Here is a 25243-nt window from a genome sequence, read left to right as displayed (position 1 = left end):
AAAATACACTTGTATAAACAAAACTAGTTACATGGCCCAATATATATTTAGGTTGTATGTTTATAAGTCCTGCGCAGCTGGGCAAAGGTTGTATAGTAAACTTGTATTCCTACATGATGGTACAGACAGGAATATCTAGCTCTCGGGTAACTGTTTAGCGGAGACTTGGCAGAGCCTTGTTACCACCTTAAACAGTTACTTTCAAGCTAGATATTCGGGTCTGTATCGGAAGCCAGGGTAAGATTCTTATATTGATTATCAGGAGATGTAAAGTCTCATCAATATGGAAATTCAAAAGGCAATACTAGAAAACAAGGAAAGAAATATCAAGAAAAACACTGCCACATTATTACTCCTTTAACAGTTTCTTCTATGATAAACTTATAATATGACATCCACAATTCTTATGAATTGACTGTCACCCAAATAAAAAGCTGTATACATGTGTAATGTATTTTAACTAAGGTTTTAATGATAAAAGAAATTATCTGTTCAGTATTAATACATACCAAATTCAGACAATTTGTAGACTTTACGTCCAACCTTGGCACTATTATTTCCATAAAACATTGGCAGTGTCATATTTCTGTTCTTACAATATTCCTCCAGAACTTCTTTAGGTTTCATTGCATCCCTCCATTTGTTAGGTCCCTCACTGTAGCAAAAAAATATTCAATATTGATGGATTGCATCTTAAATCACAACAAGAGGGCCATGATGGCCCTGAGGTCGCTCACCTGTATATAGCCCCCCCCCCCCAATGTTTACCCAAGGGCTTTTATTTGTTTATTTGAACAAACTTGGTAGATACCCATAAGAAGATGTTTCATGCTAAACATCTATGTTCTAGCTCATTGGGTTTTTTAAAAGAAGATTTTTTAAGTTTTTACTATACACATATAGTTAAAAACAATGACACCCCTGGGGCAGGGCCAGTTTTGACCCCCGGGCTTTTATTTGAACAAACTTTGTAGATATTTACTTAAAGATGTTTTATGCTTAATATCTAAACTCTAGCTATTTGGGTTTTTTCAAAGAAGATTTTTAAGTTTTTGCTATACACATATAAGGAAAATCAATGACCCCCGGGGCGGGCCAGTTTTGACCCCAGGGCTTTTATTTGAACATACTTGGTAGACACCCATTAGAACATGTTTCATGCTACATATCTTAGCTCTAGCTCTTTGGGTTCTTTAAAAGAAGATTTTTTAAGTTTTTACTATATGCATGTAGGGAAAATCAATGACCCCCTGGGGCGGGGCCAATTTTGACCCAAGGGCTTTTATTTCAACAAACTTGATAGACATTCACTAGAAGAAGTTTCATGCCAAATATCTAAGCTCTAGCTCTTAAGGTTCTTTAAAAGAAGATTTTTTAAGTTTTTACTATATGCATATAGGGAAAATCAATGACCCCCTGGGGCGGAGCCAATTTTGCCCCCAGGGTTTTTATTTGAACAAACTTGGTAGACATTCACTAGAAGATGTTTTATGCCAAATATCTAAGCTCTAGCTCTTACAGTTTTTTTAAAGAAGATTTTTTAAGTTTTTACTATATGCATATAGGGAAAATCAATGACCCCCTGGGGCGGGGCCAATTTTGACCCCAGGGCTTTTATTTGAACAAACTTGGTAGACACTCACTAGAAGATGTTTCATGCAAAATATCTTAGCTCTAGCTCTTTTGGTTCTTTAAAAGAAGATTTTTTAAGTTTTTACTATATGCATATAGGGAAAATCAATGACCCCCTGGGGCGGGGCCAATTTTGACCCCAGGGTTTTTATTTGAACAAACTTGGTAGACATTCACTAGAAGATGTTTCATGCAAAATATCTAAGCTCTAGCTCTTACAGTTCTTTAAAAGAAGATTTTTAAAGTTTTTACTATATGCATATAGGGAAAATCAATGACCCCCAGGGGCGGGGCCAATTTTGACCCCAGGGCTTTTATTTGAACAAACTTGTAGACACTCACTAGAAGATGTTTCATGCCAAATATCTTAGCTCTAGCTCTTTGGGATCTTTAAAAGAAGATTTTTTAAGTTTTTACTATATGCATATAGGGAAAATCTATGACCCCCTGGGGTGGGGCCAATTTTGACCCCAGGGCTTTTATTTGAACAAACTTGGTAGACACTCATTAGAAGATGTTTCATGCCAAATATCTAAGCTCTAGCTCTTAGGGTTGTTTAAAAGAAGATATTTAAAGATTTTTCTTTCAGTTGCCATGGCAACCAGAGTTCTGTATGGAATTAAATTCTTTGAACAATTTTTAAAGGTGACCACCAAAGGAACATTCCTGTGAAGTTTGGATGAAATTGGCTCAGTGGTTTATGAGGAGATGTCATTTAAAGCAAAAGTTTACGGACGACGGACGGACGGACGGACGGACGCCGGACGCCGGACGAAAAGCGATCACAAAAGCTCACCCTGTCACTTTGTGACAGGTGAGCTAAAAACACAGTTTATATATGTTTATATATGGCAACTGTCCAAAAATAGACTTCTGTTTTAGTTTATAAAAAAAAACTTAACCTTTATATAACAGAAAATGTTTGTTTTTTCAATTTTCAAATAAATGGCTTGCAGAAGTCTAATATTTTCTTACATTATGTACAATATCAACAAATAATTTATAACCCTTAAATTTATTTAACTTCATATTTATATATATATATATATATAGGACCGACTTTGTACTTGACAAAGAGGTGCTTTAATATTTGTTTGTTTGTTTGTTTGACTGGGTTTTACATCATAACGACACAGTATAGGTCATTTGGCGACGTTTCAGCTTTACTGGTGAAGGAAGACCTCAGGTGCCCTTCCGTGCATTATTTCAGGCATAATGGGGGACCTCAGTAGAACCACCGACATTCCGTAAGCTAACACGATAGCTTACTCACATGAAAGAATCCAAAGTCCCTTTTTGGATTCGAACCCACAGCAGTGAGGGGCAAGTGGTTTGAAGTCAACGACAAACAGATGAGGTAGGTGCTTGAATATATTTAACATTATAAATGCCTTTGCTTTATATACACTACAAAGTCAAACACGCTTCACACTATTCCCCTATCAAACAAATAGGGATAGAAAATGCATTATTACACAATATATGCAAAACATATAAACAAATGCTTCTAAAACATATGACATCATAAAATGACACCAATTACCCAAATAACATTATGAAATTATTTCTAAGCTCAATGTAGTTCCATGTTTTTATCATTCTTGTTTTTATAGCATGTTAGAATGGAAATATATACTGATTTTTCTTGCAATAAAGTATAACAAGAGGGCCATGATGGCCCTGAGGTCGCTCACCTGTATATAGCCCCATCCCCCCCGCAGCGGGGCCAGTTTAAACCCGAGGGCTTTTGTTTGAACAAACTTGGAAGACACCCATTAGAAGATGTTTCATGATGTTAAGTTTTTACTACACACATATAATGAAAAACAATGATTTACCCCCCCCCCCCCCCCGGCAGGGCCAATTTTAACCCAAAGACTTTGATTTGAACAAACTTGGTAAAAGATGTTTCATGCTAAACATCTAAGTTCTAGCTCATTTGGTTTTTTAAAAGAAGATTTTTAAGTTTTTACTGTACACATATAGTTAAAAACAATGACACCCCTGGGGCGGGGCCAGTTTTGACCCCAGGGCTTTTATTTGAACAAACTTTGTAGACACTCACTAGAAGATGTTTCATGCCAAATATCTAAGATCTAGCTCTTTTGGTTCTTTAAAAGAAGATATTTAAAGTTTTTCTTTCGGTTGCCATGGCAACCAGACTTCTGCATGGAATTAAATTCTTTGAACAATTTTTAAAGGCGACCACCAAAGGAACATTCCTGTGAAGTTTGGATGAAATTGGCTTAGTGGTTTATGAGGAGATGTCATTTAAAGTAAAAGTTTACGGCCGGACGCCGGACGAAAAGCGATCACAAAAGCTCACCCTGTCACTTTGTGACAGGTGAGCTAAAAATGCATGGTTTATTGTTCAAACGCTTTGTAATTAATCACTCAGGCCTATTGGCCTTCATGATTATATTCCTGCGCATTCTACATAAATGCACTCAAACTTGATATCCATTTTCCTAAATAAACAAAATTTAAATAAACTAAACTTGTACTATAAGGAACATCGTTCAACAACAATAAGTGAACAATTGGTAATAAAGCTACTTACATACAGTATGACATGGGTAAACCACAAGTAGCCCTGTGTTTAGACAACAACCTATTCTCTAGATCTATCACTGTTTCACCAATCAGATCATCACTGCTCACTAAATCATAGTCCATCACCTTGATTGTTAGATCTTTATACATCGGTAATACAGTTGTTACCTCAAACATCCTGAAAAATATATCAATTCATTCAACATGCATTTATATTGATTACATTTCCATAACCATATTTACATTGAACAACTTTTCTTGCATATCAGACTGGCGTTTCCATTAGTTTTACCCATACCGGAAATTTCATCAGGCATGGGGGTGCCAGATGAGTCGCATACTGTGCAATGGCATGCTTAGGATGACATAATTTTACCGTTATGAATGAAGTTAACGGGTGTAATGACATGTTTTCCATGGAAAATTGTTTCATTAAGAATATAATGGAATATGGTAGAATATGCAAGAAAAAAATATCTGAAATATCTTTGTGTTTCAGATCGGAATATTTGTCCCTCGGTAAGCCTCATTACAAATATGTTTTCTTACATTTGTGTATAATTTCATTATTCAATTTCCACAAAAAGTAAAAAATAACTTGTATGAACTTACGTTCCAAATACGGGGTCGAGACAGTTTGGGATATAGTTGTCTCTACTGTCCATAGATTTATTCCCTATCTTGATCTGTATGTATGGATCTGCCTAGAATAGTAAATATATACATACAGGTACATGATTATACATTTAATGAATAAATTCAAAGCTAAATTCATATGATACAAAAAATCTGAATACAATTTATCTGCACTTGATTTCAAAGAAATAACTAACCATAATGTATATTGGCAATCTGGACCCTTACCAAAAACAAAAACTTTACTTGTCCATAAGTTTAACAGAGATTCAAGAGTTCAGGCCTCGACTTTTTACCCCTTCACTTTTCAGTGATTTTCACTGTATAATTATAAGTGATTTTCTGGCTCAAATTTTGGATAGAAATTAAGATTAATCTTAACCATTAACTTTCAGATTAATTCTGAAAAATTTTTCATTATCATTCTCTCATTATACAGTGAAACCTGTCTTATATGAACTCTTCCAAACCAGAAGAAAAGTTTGGATTAGAAAGGTTTCCGGATTAGACATTTTTTTGCATATCTGTAAAATAAGGGGGCAGGGGACATATTTGAATGATGGCCCCAGGTCAAATTTTTTAATAACTCAGACGTGGTGTTTTGAAGGTACTGGAAACTTCTGATATTTCTCTGTCATTGTAATTATTTCTTGTTTGTGTGTAGTAAATGAGAAGTATTTTTGGGTTTTAAAATACCCGAAACTAAGCATTTTGGTAGCTTTGTATGTATTTGTGACTCTCAGAATGAAGGTGAAAAAGTTAAAAATCAAACTTTGACAGTTGGCGCCAAACAAGTAAGAAATTTTGGATAAATTTTGTGAAAAATCTAATTTTGGATAAATTTTGTGAAAAATCTAAACATATGACAGACACTTTATTGGTCATTTTTGAAAATTCCATTGCTTGCACTGTGCGTAGTGATATTTTTAAAGGGATCGGGCGGATTCTGGAGTATGCTACACCTTCATGAAAATTGCCCATATTGGTATATTTTAGGTGTGATTTTGGCTGGGTGGGTTTATATAAATTGCTGTCAGTCATTTTTTTCAGGAGCAATGCATGCAAACTATTATTTTCTTCAATGTATGTCATATATCATTGAATAATGTTGTGCAACTGGTTATCTGCCTGTGATACAAATTTTGAAATATTTGGAGTTGTGTTTCTGGCTACACTGAAATACAAAATTGTTCATTTTTAGGTCCCCTGCCCCCTTAATGTGAAGGGTAGAAAAGTTAAAGGAAAGAAACCGAAATGCATATGAAATTGCAACATAAATATTTTATTTTTGCAATCTTATAAACTGAGACATATTGTTCATTTTAATGCAAATAAATACAAAACTAGAAATGAGTCCATAGGACACGGGTGCCCCCACACTCCACCAATTTGTCAATCTTATGTCTCTAGGTCAAATTTTTTTTTTGACTACATGTGCCCAAGTTGAAAACTAACAAGAGCTGTCGGTAAGACAGCAACGCTCGACTATTCTAAGTGCTAGATAGTAAAAAAAATGCTTGATAGAGTTACCTCCTTCTGTTTACAGGTTGGGGTCATGATGGTGAACAAGTGTGCAAAGTTTCAAAGCCATATGTCAATGGACTTTGAAAATATTTGAACTATTACAAAAACTGTAACGTAAATTCTAAGTCGAAAAAGGGGCATAATTCTGTCAAAATGCTTGATAGAGTTACCTCCTCCTGTTTACAGGTTGGAGTCATGATGGTGAACAAGTGTGCAAAGTTTCAAAGCCATATGTCAATGGACTTTGAAAATATTTGAACTATTACAAAAACTTTAACGTAAATTCTAAGTCGAACAAGAACTGTCGGAGGACAGTATTGGCTCGACTATTCAAAATGTTGTCACAAGGGTGATTTATTGAGTATAATAATGCTAGTTACCTATGAATACATAAAATTGACTGAAAAGGTACACAGGCTTGTTATAAAGATGTTTTATCAAGTAAATCACTGCTTTATTATTATGAATGCATAAAAATGTCCCCAAAAAGGCACAAACTCTTCAGTAGTTATGGAGATAACAGCTTACAAGCAAAATTTTACTATGAATTTTTAAGTTGAAAAAGGGGAGAAAAATCAGCCTAAATGCAAGATAGAATTATGGATCTTGGTCAGTGACCTACAATTGTGATTCTAAATGCATATGTGAAGTTTTAAATAAATATCTTTAATAGTTATTGAGATATGTAATACTTGCATGTAAACATTAACCAATAGACTAAGTAGAAAAGGGGAGATGAATCAGCCTAAATGCGAGTAGAGTTATGGAACTTGGTCAGTGACATACAATTATGACTCTCCAATTATGACCCTAAGCATGTGTGTAAAGTTTCAAGTAAATATCTTTGAATAACTTTAACCTTTAACCAAAATTTATAAAGGGGCATAATTCTGTAAATATTATAGGCAAAGTTATTCAACTTGTCAATATGATGAACATTGTTACTATAAATAAGTATTGTAAGTTTCAATTGAATATCTCAAGCAATAATTGAGATATTTGAATTTACAAAAACTTAAACCAAAATTTCTAAGTTAAAAAGGGGCATAATTCTGTCAATATTGTAGGCAGAGATATCGAACTTGTCAATCTGATGTATTTTGTTACTATAAATAAGTATTGTAAGTTTCAATTGAATATCTCAAGCAATAATTGAGATATTTGAATTAAAAAAAATTTTAACTAAAATTTCTAAGTTAAAAAGGGGCATAATTCTGTCAATATTGTAGGCAGAGTTATCAAACTTGTCAATCTGATGTATATTGTTACTATAAATAAGTATTGTAAGTTTCAATTGAATATCTCAAGCAATAATTGAGATATTTGAATTTACAAAAAACTTTAACCAAAATTTCTAAGTTAAAAAGGGGCATAATTCTGTCAATATTGTAGGCAGAGTTATCTAACTTGTCAATCTGATGTATATTGTTACTATAAATAAGTATTGTAAGTTTCAATTGATTATCTCAAGCAATAATTGAGATATTTGAATTTACAAAAAACTTTAACCAACGCAGACGCCGACGCGGACGCGGACGCCGACGCCGACGCCGGGGCGACTAGAATAGCTCTCATATTCTTCGAATAGTCGAGCTAAAAATCTTTTATTAAGTAAAGGGCAAATAATACAAATACTGAATTAAGCCACAAGAAAACCCCAAGGTGCATAAGTACACATGCTGACCAACATGTAACTTGTAAACTTTCAGGCCTACAGGTCATAAACTTTTTGAGTTACGTGCAACACAAGTTAAATATTGTTAATTTTTACTAAGTCAAGGGCAATAACTCTAAAAATACTAAAAATATCCACACAAAAATACCCAGGTGCAAAACTACACATGCTGAGCAACATTCCTGTAAGGTTTCATGACTCTAGGTCAAATGCTTTTTTAGTAACCTGCGACACATGTTGAAAATTGGAAATTTTTACTAAGTCAAGGGCAATAACTCTAAAAATACTAAAAATATCCCCACGAAAATACCCAGGTGCACAACTACACATGCTGAGCAACATTCTTGTAAGGTTTCATGACTCTAGGTCAATTACTTTTTGAGCTACGTGCGACACATAAAGGGAACTGACGGACGAACCGATGGACACAAGTACCTCTGGGTATGTACGGACGGACGGACGGATGGACAAGGGTAAATCTAAATGCCCCCCCTATAGTGGGGGCACAAAAATACATGTATTTGTTCTAAAACTTACCAGTCCAGTAGGATCATTAGGCTGTAACCCTTCAGCTCTGATACAGTATATTCTTATGACACAATCCTCTGGTTCACTTGATGGCACATTGCCAAGAACTTTCACTGGAATCTCCTCATTGGGATCCGATGGCAGTGGATACACTTTAAATGCACCCTGAAAATATAAATGAGCCGCGTCACGACAAAACCAACATAATGTTGTTAAAATCTCACCAACACAGCTTTATTGTTGGAGGAAGACCAATCTCCTACGCAGTGATCTCCCCTTAACAGTACAGAGATCTCTGCCACCACGATCTGATATATCAGACTTTCTGATATTTTATATTTTTTAGCTTTTTAATTTATTTTTCATTATTTTGTATACTTTTGATAATTTTTTGATAAACTATAATGAACGTAGGTACGAAAAGTTAAAAATAAAACAAAAAGAAAAATGACTTTCTATGCAACGGTCAATATTTACATTTGAATATTGACGTTACGTCATGTGACTTTCATCATCATGTGACGTCTGTGAAGGCAGTGATTACAATTCTGCCAAGGGAGGTTATCACTGTGAGGAGTTTGGAGGAAGACTTCAGGTGCCCCATACATGCATTAATTCAAGTATGAACATGGCACCTGAGTAGAAACCCTTTAAACCCTAACCATGCTTAAATATCTTAAATGCACTTGCTACTTTTTACTCTTGACAAAACAATTCATCATTTCTAGGGACAATTTTGAAATAAGAACATACTGAATATATAGTGAACAGTGCAGATCATGATCAGAATGCACAGATGTCCTGGCTGATATTGGTCTTCAATTGCAGCATGATTAGCCAGGAAACTTGGGACTTATATCTTGCAAATCATCAGATTCCATTTTATGATAAAAATCATATTAAATTTGTCACAAAAATAATTAAACAGGCAGACTGTTTTGTATATTTGATAATAAACTGGGCCAGAATTTTTTTACACACAATAAAACATGTAACATGTGATAAATGTTACCTTGAACTGTCCAATGATATTAGATTCTTCATCATCATCATCCTTGCCTCTCTGAAGGTCAAATGTCTCACAGAAATCTACAAACTCTCCAAAACCATCTTTCTTCTCCAGTTCAAATTCATACACCTGTATGTAGACATAGACCATTTAACGTGATGTCAATGAAGCATAAAATTTATAATCATATTGAGCTTAGTCTAAATCCACACCTTCTTTGCTGCTTACATACAGCAATTACAACTTCTGACAACTCCACCAGCGATTTTACTTTTTTGAACAGTGGTCTATCTTAATTTGTGTTTGTATGCTGAGGACAAGAATTCAAATTCTGCACAGCGCGGGATTTTTTTTTTCTGATGCATTTACAAATCTGGAAAAAGTTAAATTGCAAGGCATTTGTGTAAACTTGAGGATAAATAACATAAAAGAATATTAATTTTTGAAATGTAACATTTTGTTAACTTACAGCAATTTTGTCCATATCTTTGTTGAGGTATTTCTGACATTTCTCCGTCTCACCAATAGAAGCGTAATATTTTGACCACCAGTCTATATCCTGATAATCTACCTCTTCCTGCAACAAATAAATAACAAATAAATAATAAAACAACAAATAATAAATCAACAAAAAATAATAAACAACAAATAAATAATAACCAACAAGTTATTAACAACAAATAATAAATCAATCTCATTAAAATCATGATCCTCAAAATCTTCGCCAGGTATCAAAAGGTAATGGAGCAAAAACAATGATCTGATTTTAAAGATTGATAATATATAAACAATAAATGTAATTAATAACAAATAATAAATAAACAACAAATACAATAAACAACCAATTATTGACAACACCTGTACACACCTAACAAACTCAAGTTGAATGATTCCATTTTCATAAAATCAAATTTTTCAAGAATGGATAAAGTATTTAATAAAGGTTTCATGAAAAAAAAAATTGTTATAACATATTACAGGTTATATGCAACATATGATTTAACTTTTACTACCACTATTTTATCATCATACCCTATTACAAATTGAGTAATGGCTTTTCACAAACATCACTAAGTGAACGAGAGGGAATTCAAAGTTGATTAAGTCATATAAGTCTGTAACTTAATTGCATAAATTGACTTCAAAGGTTATGCACTAGACTTGGAATACATGAAAATTAGATTCTTTACAAGTCAAGAATTCTGTATAGTTTGACGGCAAAAGAAATTCACATGAAAGTTAAATTATAGCAGTACTGTTATGCATTCTTGATTTGTGAAACAACATAGTTCTTTAATTTCTTTAATAGTTTATAATTATACATAATTACATATTTCACATTAAATTAATATACACCATTTATAATGGCATAAGTAAAAAGATGAACAATCAAAATACTTATCACCAATCAAAATATATATATTATAATCAGCAAAGGTAGAACTCTGTATCTAGTCTGAGAACCATTGTGTGAATATTAGTATGAACAGTATGTTATTAGTATAAACATTATGTTATAAGAATAAGTATAACACTGTTATAATATAGCCGTATTATTTTATGCTACTGTGAATATCTCTGATTAAGGAGATTCAGATATAAACTCTGCAAAGAAATATGAAAGCATAATAAATTTTTAGGTCCAATATAACTAAGTTGTAAGGATTTAAAACTATGCAAAGCAATGAAAGCAAAAGCAATTTTTTGGGTCCAATGTAACCAAGATGTAACACAATTGTCACGCTATATGCAAGCAGTGGTAATGATTTGCCAGTTGCACCAGTATACTGGCCACCTTTGCAGACTGATTAGACTCTTATCTATACTTTTTGCTTTTACTATTTTTTATATTAAAATCCATTCTATATAAAAATGGACAGTTTTATAATTCAGAAGTTCATTATATAGCTTAAAGGAACTCCAATGAAGTCCAAAAGCCTAAAAAAACATAAAATTTGATTATTTTTGTTATTAATCAGCTTGAGCACTTAAAAGAGAAAGATATGCAAAAGCTATTCAGAAAAGTACTCAGAAATAGATTGAAAATCGTTTTTTCTGTGCTCTTCTTCGCCCGATTTCAATTTTGCGCAGTTTTTCATAATAAGAATAATTATTCTGGACAAACAGATTGAGGGAATAGTCTGAAATTTTGCACACAAGTCCTTTGTCTACCCTACATCAAATGGAACATTTATCTAGAAAAAATATTTTCAGTCCCGTCATATCAAAACACCTCAGTGGAGTCCCTTTAAGTAAGGTACAAAGTTGTAAAGAAACCGTATATTGTATTGAGAATGCAATTTATCACATGCTATCTGATTTATAGTACATGTATATTCCATACTACCAAATAAAGGGAAAGGAAAAGCACAATCAAGAATGAAACAAATTTTTTTCAATGTTAAAACTAAAACATTTACACTGAATCTGAAGGTTTTGGTTTTTGCCTTGTTTTTCTTTATTAAAGTTTTGTTATTGTTGTGTTCTTTGTATGGGGGTTTTCTTTTGGGTTTGTGTTTTTGTTGTTTTTTTTTATGAAAATTAAAGCAAACAGTTTGCAAATTTTCACACAAAGAGGTCAACATCTGAGGCAGCTATTTTAAATGACTGTGAAGACTGCAAATTCAAATAAATTCTTGAATTACACATTTCTTTTAATTACTAAAAAATAGGCTTGTTAAGGGGTTATGTGCAGGACTATAATTATATAATTACATTTATTTCTAATTTTATAAGTCTGTTTTGAAAGTTTAACAATATTAAAATACAATGCCCATATACATGTACATATATTTTCAAAGAGTAAAGAAAAAAGCCAAACACTTTAATATGAGAATGATAACTAAGCTACTTTTAGATATATATGTTTCCTTTTGTAATATAGAGCCTGACCTATATCACACAGGACAGGAGTAATGTGTTAGTAGAGTCGAGTGTTATAGCAAAGCTATTTTTAGAGGCAAAGACAAACCTCTCGGGACGGCTTATTCAATGGTTTCAGACTAGAGAGTTCTTCCTGAGGGTAACTATATGTCACATCTCCAAACATCTATAAATATACATGCACTTACTCTTGAACATTTCTCATAGAAACTAATTTCTACAAAGATGGCCAACCCAAGATTTGTTTTTTAGCTTATTGTGTTTCATTACGTGCACATCTTTTTGAACTTCGAGCAGCATTATACTTTAACACTTTACCTGCTAAATTTGTGTTGTTTTGAATTTGAAACAGTTTATTTAAATTTTAAGGGATTTCATTAGCAAAATAAATGTTACTTATTTTAAATATCAAGCTACTTAACTTTTATAAACTTATATAGTCGCATGTTCAGACTGCACAATTTTCTACTGGATCACTTTCAGTTCCTGCACTTTAACAGGTTAGAGTCAACTTACATAACTTTATAAACTAGTGACATTAATGACTTGCTGAGACCATCAGTAGTGAGACAGACTAACAGGCTCTTCTATATTATTGGCTGCTATATTTTCAATATTTTGAAGCTTTTACTTCCTCAAACTGTTAATGGGCTGTTCCAAATTCAAACCAAGGCAAATCTGCTACTCAAAATGAGCAAATTAAGGCTTCAAGATGCTTTGAGTATCACGAAACCTGACTTAATTAGTCTTCTCCCAATTCTGCCCATAGAAATAAATCTGTTCATTATCAAGAAGAAAATAGTCATTGAATATTTCCCTTTTTACAAATTTTTCCTGCATGTATGACACAAAAACATCACATGAGTTGGCCACCTTGCTCATTGACACCAATCCACATGTTAAATTTAATGTTTGGGGTTATCTCATTTTGATTTTAATATCTGGATGACATCTATAAGATATTTTCTATTATTTCCAAGAATGAAAGAAATGAAAGCAGATTAAATCAATTTAAAAATATAGTATAAAATTCAGAAAGTTGACATAGTGAATTCTTTGGCATGTCTTTCAAGTTTACAAATGGATAACTTGTTCCAATAAGGTCATGCATTACGTTTTCCCAAGCACAAGCTCTACTACATTCTTATTACAAAACTCTATTCCTAAATTCCAATGTTGGCCTTTGAAGTATTATGTATAAATTAACATAAACCAATATATTATGAACACTTGATTCAACATGATACAAAAAAAATGAAAAGAAATAATCATTAACTTTCACAAAAATGAAGCAAATATAATAAAAACTGATAATTCAGCATCAACAAAATTAATAATGATGAGAAGAGAGTCCAGGATGAGAACAATAAAAACATACAGAATATCATTAACAAAAATTTCAAAACAAGATGTAGTCATCAAAAGCCATAAATAATATAAACTTTATAACTGACATCCAATTATCCTAGCAGCTCAATCCGAGCAGTTTAAAAGCTCAAGTGAGCTAAAAATAGAGAGAAAAAAAGAAACAAGAGGGCCATGATGGCACTGAGGTCGCTCACCGGTATATAGCCCCCCCCCCCCCCCCCGGGCCAATTTTTACCCAAGGGCTTTTATTTGTTTATTTGAACAGACTTGGTAGACACCCATAAGAAGATGTTTCATGCTAAACATCTAAGTTCTAGCTCATTATGTTTCTTAAAAGAAGATTTTTAAAGTTTTTACTATACACATATAGTTAAAAACAATGACACCCCTGGGGCAGGGCCAGTTTTGACCCCCAGGCTTTTATTTGAACAAACTTTGTAGATATTTACTTAAAGATGTTTCATGCTTAATATCTAAACTCTAGCTATTTGGGTTTTTTCAAAGAAGATTTTTAACTTTTTGCTATACACATATAAGGAAAATCAATGACCCCCAAGCGGGGCCAGTTTTGACCCCAGGGCTTTTATTTGAACATACTTGGTAGACACCCATTAGAACATGTTTCATGCTAAATATCTTAGCTCTAGCTCTTTGAGTTCTTTAAAAGAAGATTTTTTAAGTTTTTACTATATGCAGATAGGGAAAATCAATAATCCCCTGGGGCGGGGCCAATTTTGACCCCAGGGCTTTTATTTGAACAAACTTGGTAGACACTCATTAGAAGACGTTTCATGCTAAATATCTTAGCTCTAGCTCTTTGGGTTCTTTAAAAGAAAATTTTTAAGTTTTTACTATATGCATATAGGGAAAATCTATGACCCCCTGGGGCGGGTCAATTTTGACCCAAGGGCTTTAATTTGAACAAACTTGGTAGACACTCACTAGAAGATGTTTCATGCTTAATATCTTAGCTCTAGCTCTTTGGGTTCTTTAAAAGAAGATTTTTTAAGGTTTTACTATATGCATATAGGGAAAATCAATGACACCCCCGGGGGGGGGGGGGGGGGGGGCCAATTTTGACCCCAGGGCTTTTATTTGAACAAACTTGGTAGACATTCACTAGAAGATGTTTCATGCCAAATATCTAAGCTCTAGCTCTTATGGTTCTTTAAAAGAAGATATTTAAAGATTTTTCTTTTGGTTGCCATGGCAACCAGAGTTCTGCATGGAATTAAATTCTTTGAACAATTTTTAAAGGTGACCACCAAAGGAACATTCCTGTGAAGTTTGGATGAAATTGGCTCAGTGGTTAATGAGGATGTCATTTAAAGCAAAAGCTTACGGGCGGACGACGGACGGACGGACGCCGGACGAAGAGCGATCACAAAAGCTCACCCTGTCACTTTGTGACAGGTGAGCTAAAAAGAAAATAAAATTCTAAAAATAGCATTCCGTTAACATTCAAATTTAATCTCACAGTCATCAATGGAGCCATAGACATTACAAAAGACTCTCTCGCTATTAGTTTGGATCCTGATTTTACTTTTTTCTTTTTCTGTAATAATAATGAATCATGCTTATCAAAAGCCACTTTAATGTCAACACTAAAAGGTAACATAAAGGGATTTGGCTATTGCTTGTCTTGTTTGTACACCCACATGTAGTTCAGCAACATTTTTGGTCACATTTCAGCAGTGGGTTGACAAGATTATTGTTTCCTTCAGTGTATTAGTATTAGTTACGGATATATTTCTACAAAATATTTATTTTTTTGCAACAATTAACCACATAAAATTTCTAATTCAGCCACAGTCAAAGTTACACAGAATCTGTATCCATAAAACTGTCTCTTTTATAACATTAACCTTAAACCCTGAAAAGAATTAAATGCCAAATATTTCTTACTTGGAAAAGAAACTCTTCATTTTATCTTGGTTTGTTTCCAACTAACATTACTACTACCTGACTGGTTCAGAATTAGAAATAAAGCTGTTAATACTATTTTCTAGAATTAGCTTAAATAAGACTCCAATGACCTTGACCTACCTTTTTAGGAGATTCACCTTCTGCTGGCATGTCCACAACATGTTCTCCACCAGGGCCATTTCCAACAATTGCTGAGAAAAATTAAGATAGGTCAGTATTTTGAAGATCAAGCAAAAAACTATTAAATTTTAAACTTGGAAACTAAAACATATAGTTATCACATAAACCATGGCACAGACGTGTAATAAAGCCATTTGATTAAAATGATATTACACTAAATTTGAAGTGATGTCATGTACGTTATAAATTACCATAAAAGCGCGCTAATGTTAATGTTACATTATAGGCGCGTCCATGACAATTTACAATTCTTTTTTTAGGTATGTGATAAATAGAAAATTATATTTGTATAGATTCAATGCTAAATTTATTGATTTATTTATTCTATATTTATCACTGGACAAAGCCATCTTCATAATTGATGCATTTTAACTTTTATTTCTAATATCAGTATGAGTTTGTGTTACTGGAATAAATGGGAGAACGAAATGGTTGTTTAATCTCCAATCCATTTTTTTGGATTTTCCAATTTGGAAAAATTGTTTAATCTCTAGTAATGTTATACATATACCTTGCTGGTCATCTTCATCGAGATCGCCCTGCATGACGGGGTCAATGCGGAATTTCTCTAGAGATTTCAACACATGAAGACCAACTGTAGGTTTACGTCCAAACTGTCGATGGTCCCTAACTCTGATGTTTACTGGAGGCATGTACAACTCTTCTTTTGGAAGCATCTAATTATCATAATAGCAAACCTCGTTAGTGATATATGATTGGCAATCATATATTGTCAATAAACAAAATTGTATAAATGCCGATACAAGTAATTGAAGGGATTTAGCCTTCAGCAAAGAGTCCCAGGTCTGACTGCATATAAACATTTTATAATATGTCAGGTCTTTAATGTACTCTAATGTAATGTAACCATTTCCAAATTGTTTAAATTATATAAATTATGTTCAACATAAAGCAACATTTCTTGCCCATTTTGGGCTAAATTGTAATGAAATGAAAAAAATTAAATTCTTTATCATTTATAAACAATTACATTTAACTCCCCCCAGACATCGTATTGATACTTGTGTCTGGCCCCTTTCTTTCTAACTTTTTCTAAGACTTGTAACACATTAATTAAAATGATAACTCAAGTAGGATCCTGTGTAACCAACACTTAAGAATTTGATTTAAATCAACAGTTCATGTCTATCACATATTTACAAGTGGAGCTTTATAACAAGTTGCTGCAAACACCAACATTCTTCTTTCCATTAGTTATGCAAATAACTTAAATGCTAAGGGCTGAAATTTGGAAATATATTTACTTACCACATCAAAGAACAGATGGGGTGTACCAAAGTTAGGATTCCTTTTAGTATTTTTGATCATGTTTGACTGCACAACATTACCAGATACCTCAAACTCGATGCTTGGTGATGTAACAGAGGAGAGCTGGTATTTCTTCATGTTCCTTACACCCCAACATAACACCTGGAAAAAAATAAATACCGTAAAATCCCAATTTAACGCCCCCAGGGGCGTAACATTTTTCAAAAGAGGGGCATTTCATAAAGATAAAAAAAAAAGATACAAAAAAAATCTTTGATCTTGCCGACAATCTGAGGTAATCAATGCTACTTTCCTAATTCAAAATTTGTCAACAGACCCACTTCTAGATCTGTGTAGTTGTCCAGGTGCAAAGCTATAACGATAGTGTGTGTACTGAAAATATGTTTACCGTTTTGTGTTTTTAACATTTACTTTTTTCAAATAGACTACACTCTTTTTACTGAACTTTAAAGTGTTTAAGTTTTGATTCACGGATATTTTTCATAAATGGAATGATATTGGATATACCATAAATCGCCAAACTAGTAAGAGAGTTTCTTTATTTGTTTGTTTAAATTATATAAAACAAGTTGGTGGTGGCGTAAAAAGTATTTCAAAAGTGGGTGGGGGTGTTAATTAGGGTGGGGGCGTTAAATCGGGATTTTACAGTACACATATTTCTATTTAAAGTTTTATTTTTGGAAGATGACCCACAAAGTGATCCTTCATTAAAAATATGCTCAATTCTACTAGACAAGCAATAAATATAATATCATTCTGTCATATGTAGCAGTTCCGATTGAAAATCCTTTCCGACGGGATTCGCCATTACCCAAGAGACAGATATTCCTATCTGAACTGCAAACAAATGTCAGATATTTTTTCAACAAATTTCCATGGAATATAATATCTTTTCATCCATAACTTTTTTCTTACAATAGTGTATGAATTTAAAACTTTATTCATAACAGCCAAATTACATCATCCTAAACAGGTAATTTCATTCTAATAATTTTACGCCAAAATGAAGTCATTTTAACGTGCTTTATTGATGCGCTATAAAATGCGCTAAAATGACGCTATTGTACAGCACTTTTCATTATTTTGTCAATTTTTCTAAAAGTCGTCATCTTAATAATCGTGTAATAATCTCACCTCTATACCAGTCCTTTGCATCACAGGTCTGATTCCGTTAGGTACAGTGAAAAGATTACCTCGTTTTGGTGGCATAAAAGGTAGGTCTTTTCCATTCATCTGAAAATAATTATTCATAAATTAAATATATTTACCAATGACATATTACACTCACTCACCAATCAAATTCTATTACATGTATATATTCTATAAACAAGAAATTCATCTGAAAGCCAATACTATTGAAATTTGTTGAAATAGAAAATACAATTTTGTGTTCAAAGTTGACCTGATTTCATATCAATTTTCTCCCTCAGAATTTCAATATACAACTTAACAATAAATAAAATTACTGAAGTATAATTTTAAAATTGAGATTAAAACCTGAAATAAGCACATAACAAAAATGTTAGTCAATACTAGCAATGAGTACAGGCAAACTAAATGTTAAAATCTAGTGTAATATATACTTGTTTAAATCTAGTATGATATGTATAGGTTAGTGTTTAATAATACGTATTAACAAAAATAATTTGATCAAGCGGGCTGCAGGCACCCGAACAAATAATTTTTGTTAATGCGTATTATTAAACATTTGAACCTATTCAATGATCAACATTTTTATCTTTTAACCCAAAACAAAGCATTTCTCTAATCTGTTTATAGTTAGACTGGTTAGCTGACTGATTAAGTAAATTTTTTTCGTTAGTACACATTAACCAAAGTTAGACTTAGCAGAAATTTGAAAAATACTGCAATGTGATTGGCTAAAAAATAATGTTGATAATTTAATACTATCATATATTATTAAATCACCATTATCTCTAAAAACGCTCAATTAATTATCTGTTAAAAGGGAGAATACAGAATTATTATATCATAATTGCATGCATGAGTTATAATAGAATTCTTATCTACACATATGAGGAACACATGCATTGTTCAAAAATATATATACTTCCAAATTCCTGTACCTAATAATTATTAATTTTGGAAACACAACCAGTTCACAAGATTTTTTCCCTGCTTTTGCCTATTTTGACCTTTATTAAAACAAGGTAAATTGCTTTCAGCTACATTAAATCTATTAATTGTCATCTGCATAATTATTCTGCATCTAGAGACCCTGGTAGGATTTAACAAGGGGGAGAATCACGCCGTTCGTTACCCAAACAAACAAGATGGCGGATGCAGCCAAAAAGTAGGTTTTTCCCTTTTTTCTCTGAAATTCGTGATGTTCTGATGTTAAAGTACATATAACAACCTTCTACACAATTTTCCTGGCACACAGGATGTTATTTCATGATGTTTCGTCCCATACTTCATCTGAAATGCGCGTCACCAGATTCGAAGCGAGAGAATTTTCCACCGGTTTGATCGTGGTAACGTACGGCTTTTTTCTCTCAAATTCACTGTTTCTTTTACATATATGTATATTAACTGAAACCACTGACTTAAAAAAGTTGTAATATGTTGTCAAGTAAGCATTCATGCCAATTCTGGCTAGATTTACTGCTGTGAAATATTAAATATCGGGGCATTTTGATAAATGATAACGTATTGGCGCACAAAAATATCAATGATAACGTACGGCGCATTTTTTTCTGATTAATTGATTTTCTTTATAATAGAAAAAATATGTTTACAAGACATAAGTGGATGTGTAGAACCAAATTAAGAAACTGAAATAAAAAATATCAGTGTCCAGCTTTATTTGTCATCCAATGAAAGCGTTGTATTTCTTTAAAAAAAATTGTGTAAATTTTCATAAAAAAGAAGAACAAAAGTCGATGATACATCAAAGTCCGTTCATAGCAGCCTTTTATTTTTCATAGTACTTCATAGAACCGCGTTTGTGCAAATGGACAGGTATAGTGATGAAATAAAGTTAATACTAATGAAGCCAAATGAAGCTTGACACTAGCTGTTCTACAGAAATAAGAAATATTCTCCGGTCGCTATCGCTCCCGTCGAAATAGAAAAACACGGATGAACACTTACATATACTTCATAGATAGTGTAAGAGTAGCGTAATAATTTTTAAAATTGTTCTTTCATAAAGATAATGACGTCATTTAAGCACATGAGCGGTCTGGCATTAAAGGTTTCAGACGGGTTTCCGGCATGGATAAAAACACCGAAGTCCAAATACAATTTGAAACTTCATAATTAACGCTAGAAATTAATAAGCAAATTCCAATGTCACTCTTTTATTGCTGATACCTGCAATACTTTTTTTAAAAGAAATTATTGTTTTTGTTGGGGCGTTTGTGAAAAAAAACGCCAGAATATGATAGTCAAATTCTTGCATGTAATTGTTTTAATCAACTTATGACATTCCTTTTATTTACAATTATGAAATCCGCAACTGATGCGAAGGGACCTTCATATTTTTAGGATATATGTATAAACAACGGTAATTGCGTTTCTGTGTTAAAAATCGATTTATATACAACAATTTTGCATTAATAGTTCATGTAATGTATGCTTTTTGTATGTATGTACATGTATACGTGTGTATGTATATGTAAATACAAGAGACCTATAAGTTACTGGTTTAAAGATCAATTTTGAAAATGTTCATTATGTAACTCCTTCAGAAAATTTCGGCTGGTATTTACCCCTTTACCTCATATATACGCGAAACAACACACTTTTCGACCCCTTTTAGGCCCTCAGTGAAAAAAATGTCCTTTTTTGGACCCCAAACACATGTTTTCGTTTGAGAAACGTTGCTAAAAAAGTGAGCACTTTTTCGGCGCCGCCCCCCATCCAAAAGATAACATCAGGGGGTTGCCAGAAGGGGATGTGGCCCCCCTTCTGTTTTGGGGGGTTTGAAGAGGGGCGGTAGTCCCCCTCATCGCCTAAGAAAATTTTTGGACTTGCGAGAGACTAAAAATGACCCAGGTCGATCATAAGGTAACGTGTAACCAACGGCTGAAAAGCCTTTGACTCTATCCTCAATCCCTTGAGAAGTTGCAGCACTTTGAAATAAATTTTGATGAAAAAACTCAAGGCAAAATAGTGATTTATGGCAATATTGAGAATGTCCCCATGTTGCCATGGTAACAGGAAATTTTAGACGGAGCATGTCGTTAACAAAGGCAATGGTCCAAGTCAACATTTGTGCCAAGTTTGATTAGTATTGAAAACATTTTTCAAAGTTTCATAGCAGTTTTGAACTTGTTAACAGGGGCTTTTTTAATGAAAACGGCCATTTTTCACAATATGGCTCATGAGGGGAAAGGAGTTACATGTTTATATGAACTGTTCGTTATTATGCATGTTTTATGTCCTCATTGGCTTTAAAGCCAAATGGAATAAAATAAAATGTCTACTGTCTACTATAATAAAAAAACTGTGAGGCTATGTCGCGTAATTATATCTGACGCCAAAGTGGCACAACGTCACGCTAAATGGTAGCGTTTTAATATTAACCGCCCGTCTAATAAACAATTTTTTTTTTTATTTACTAAATTCAATTAAGTTTTTCGCATAACATTATTTTCTAACTCGTTCAATAAACTCATTATAGAACCTACATTCATTCATTTTTCTCTGTTATGTATTTTTCTTTCAATTAGCGACCATATTGAATAAACACAGGCTCATCTCATCTGGGTGTAAGCTAGTCGCAATCAATTTTCGTTTTTTAAATGTTGACGGGTTCAAATATTAAGATTTCCTTATCAGAAATTTGTTAGGAATGATTTGGAAAAGAAAATATATCAAGCCGTCCGTACCTTTTTAACATTTTTGCTCTGCTGAATGCGTTTCTTCTTTCCAATTAGGGGATAAGACCATAATTATCGCACAACACTGGCGAAATTTAATGTAAAGACAACAACACACAAATGTTTCCTTAATGCTATACAAAATATTCTCAAACTATACACGTGTGTTTTAATTGGTATATTAACAACGAATATATACTATGCCACCAGCTAGAAAGATATTTATTTCCGATAGTACAGCATTGTTCAATTAATTATTTCTTACCGGACCCACATTTTTTTCAGATAACTATCATTTCCTACACTAGAAATGTGTCATCATGCCACGGATGCCCCCGCATGTAGCCAAAATTTCAGATGTTATAATATTTAGTTCCAAATTTGTTTGCACAAATTATTTTTTTCATTTTAAGTTCAAAGCCCTTAAAACTTTTCAATGTTAACACAAACCATTTTCATACAATGTTCAAGGCACTGAAATTATTCAGTCTAAACCTTTTGAAAATAGCATATTTCATATTTGTAGCCAAAATAATGGCTACATTCATTTCAGTGCTGAAAATGAAAGTTCAAAATTTTTCCAACATGCAAGAAAGATAAGTTTGTCCAAAATCATTGAACCACGACCAAATTCAAACTTAAACTGCTTATTCCTAAGATGTATCTATATTATTTTCAAAGTGAAAGGGACATAACTCTGCCAAAAAGTCATCGAACCATGACCAAATTCAAACTTGACCTGCCCATTCCTTTGACATATCCATATGTCAAATTTGAGTAGTTGGGTAGATAATGAACAGAAACTGTAAATTTCATATTATTTTCAAAGTAAAAGGGGCATTACTCTGCCAAAAATCATTGAACCATGACCAAATTCCAACTTGGCCTGGGCATTCCAAAAATATATCCATATGTCAAATTTGAGTTGAATGTGTTGTACCATTGGCGAGATAATGAACGGAAACTGAAAATTTCATATTATTTTAAAGTAAAAGGGGCATAACTCTGCCAAAAATCATCGAACCATGACCAAATTCGAACTTGACCTGTATTTTCTCACGACATATCCATATGTCAAATTTGAGTTGAATGTGTGCAACCGTTACTAAGATAATGAACGGAAACTGATGATGACGGAATGACAGACTGACGGAATGACGGAAGGACGGAATGACGGAAGGACGGAATGACGGAAGGACGGAACAGGGTAACACTATATGCCCCGGCCATTACATGGCGGGGGCATAATAAAAATAATTCATTATCAGCTTATTGGACAAATTGAAATCCACCAAGTAATAAAATGCGCCGTACGTTATCATTGATATTTTGTGCGCCATACGTTATCATTTCCGAAAAATGCCCCGATATTAATATTTAAGCAGTAAATCTAGCCAGAATTGGCATGATTGCTTACTTGACAACATATTACAACTTTTTTAAGTCAGTGGTTTCAGTTAATATACATATATGTAAGAGAAAAAGCCGTACGTTACCACGATCAAACCGGTTGAAAATTCTCTCGCTTTGAATCTGGTGACGCGCATTTCAGATGAAGTACGGGACGAAACATCATGAAATAACATCCTGTGTGCCAGGAAAATTGTGTAGAAGGTTGTTATATGTACTTTAACATCAGAACATCACGAATTTCAGAGAAAAAAGGGAAAAACCTACTTTTTGGCTGCATCCGCCATCTTGTTTGTTTGGGTAACGAACGGCGTGATTCTCCCCCTTGTTTAAACCCACTGCTTAAAGGGCCAGTGACTGAATTAAGGATTTTCACCTCTTATTTACAAGGGATATGATGAAATTTAGATATATGACTAATTTTGTTTGTTTGTTTTGGGTTTTACGTCACATTGACACAGTATAGGTCATATCGCGATGTTTCAGCTTTACTGGTGGAGGAAGACCTCAGGTGCCCTTCCGTGCATTATTTCAGGCACAAACGGGCACCTAAGTAGAACCACCGACATTCCAAAAGCTAGCTGGATGGCTTCCTCACATGAAAGAATCCAAAGTCCCTGTCGGGATTCGAACCCACAGCGGTGAGGGGCAAGTGGTTTGAAGTCAACAACCTTAATCACGCGGACACGGACGCCCCTATATGACTAATTTGATATCATCTTTGAGTGGTATGTTGAATATTGCTTATCTTTTAACATATCATTATTTAATTTTGTTAGTCAAACATGTTAAGCATCAAGCCAAATTTAAAGTCATATCCAGATAGAAAAGCTTTCAATTGGGATACTTCCATATCTGTTTGGTCCTTTAGTTTTGTTTTGTGTGTTTGTTTGTTTGTTTCTCTTTTCTATTTACTTCAAAGAAAACAGAATATTTTCCTCTTTAAACAGAACACCACTCTATTCACTTTAAACAGAACACTTTCCTTTCAACTATAAATTGAACACTTTCTTTTCATCATTGTTTAGTATACATTGATTTTTCTACAGCAAATTTTAAGACCAAATAATATAAAATAAAAAAGAAAGGTATGTCTCAGAGAATTCTAGAATAAAATCATAAAATATATTTTTGTCACTAGCTAATTATATAATCTACACATTTGAGAGTTAGAAGGAAGACATGGAAAATACTTATACATGAAAAGACATGTAATTCTATCTTATTTTCTATGGCAACCACCAGGTCCACCACCAGCTAATTAGCTGCAAAGAAGTCTATACAGGTATAAGTAGTGAAACTCCATATTAAATTTACTAGCAAAAATTATAATTATACAATTAAAAACTTTCATTTCTAGTTATTAACCATGCTATGTTTATATTTAAATACTGAATGGATTCTTTATCACAATTTTTAGACTCTTTGTAGGACGTTGCCTTAATGTAATTGAGACAAAGTTTCTGTCACAATATTAAATGACTATTAATCTTTCAACCAATTAGCTTGTAATTGCTGGATCATAACAAGACAAACATCTGGAGACTAGCACCGCATTATTTCTTATTCCAATCAGGTGAAAACATAGCAATTTTTCTTGCTTTTTTTGTAAAAAAAAGAGCAAACAGTGCAAATAAATAAATACAAGAGCGATCAGTGATCACATGTGTCGCCTCATGATGGCTAATTTCATGTTGGGACAAGTTTTGTGACAGACAGACAAACAGACGGACAGTGCACAACAAGACTTGGTACTGATCATTCCTGTAAAGTTTGGATAAA

The 25243-nt window shown here is 33.2% G+C and overlaps 1 protein-coding gene across 7 annotated transcripts in view; it reads right to left on the bottom strand.

The window, feature by feature from the left end:
* LOC132717753 (dysferlin-like) overlaps positions 1 to 25243 on the bottom strand; it is a 90065-nt gene that overhangs the window by 6019 nt on the left and 58803 nt on the right. For 5 of the 7 annotated variants that reach the window (XM_060701315.1, XM_060701313.1, XM_060701317.1 and 2 more), the window contains 11 exons: positions 18339 to 18437; positions 17184 to 17345; positions 16426 to 16591; positions 15855 to 15925; positions 12529 to 12606; positions 10027 to 10134; positions 9561 to 9686; positions 8558 to 8713; positions 4798 to 4889; positions 4193 to 4363; positions 510 to 655 (listed from right to left, as the gene is read on the bottom strand). In XM_060701315.1, coding sequence (XP_060557298.1) covers positions 510 to 655; positions 4193 to 4363; positions 4798 to 4889; positions 8558 to 8713; positions 9561 to 9686; positions 10027 to 10134; positions 12529 to 12606; positions 15855 to 15925; positions 16426 to 16591; positions 17184 to 17345; positions 18339 to 18437 — 1375 coding nt within the window. Of the gene's footprint in view, positions 1 to 509; positions 656 to 4192; positions 4364 to 4797; positions 4890 to 8557; positions 8714 to 9560; positions 9687 to 10026; positions 10135 to 12528; positions 12607 to 15285; positions 15364 to 15854; positions 15926 to 16425; positions 16592 to 17183; positions 17346 to 18338; positions 18438 to 25243 lie in introns of all 7 variants that reach the window. The other 2 variants (XM_060701314.1, XM_060701320.1) reach the window with 2 other exon arrangements.

This window comes from Ruditapes philippinarum, unplaced genomic scaffold (genome assembly GCF_026571515.1).
Source record: "Ruditapes philippinarum isolate M1 unplaced genomic scaffold, ASM2657151v2 ctg439_1_1_1_1, whole genome shotgun sequence".
Lineage (NCBI taxonomy): Eukaryota > Metazoa > Mollusca > Bivalvia > Venerida > Veneridae > Ruditapes > Ruditapes philippinarum.
This window is presented reverse-complemented; position numbering and strand designations above follow the sequence as displayed.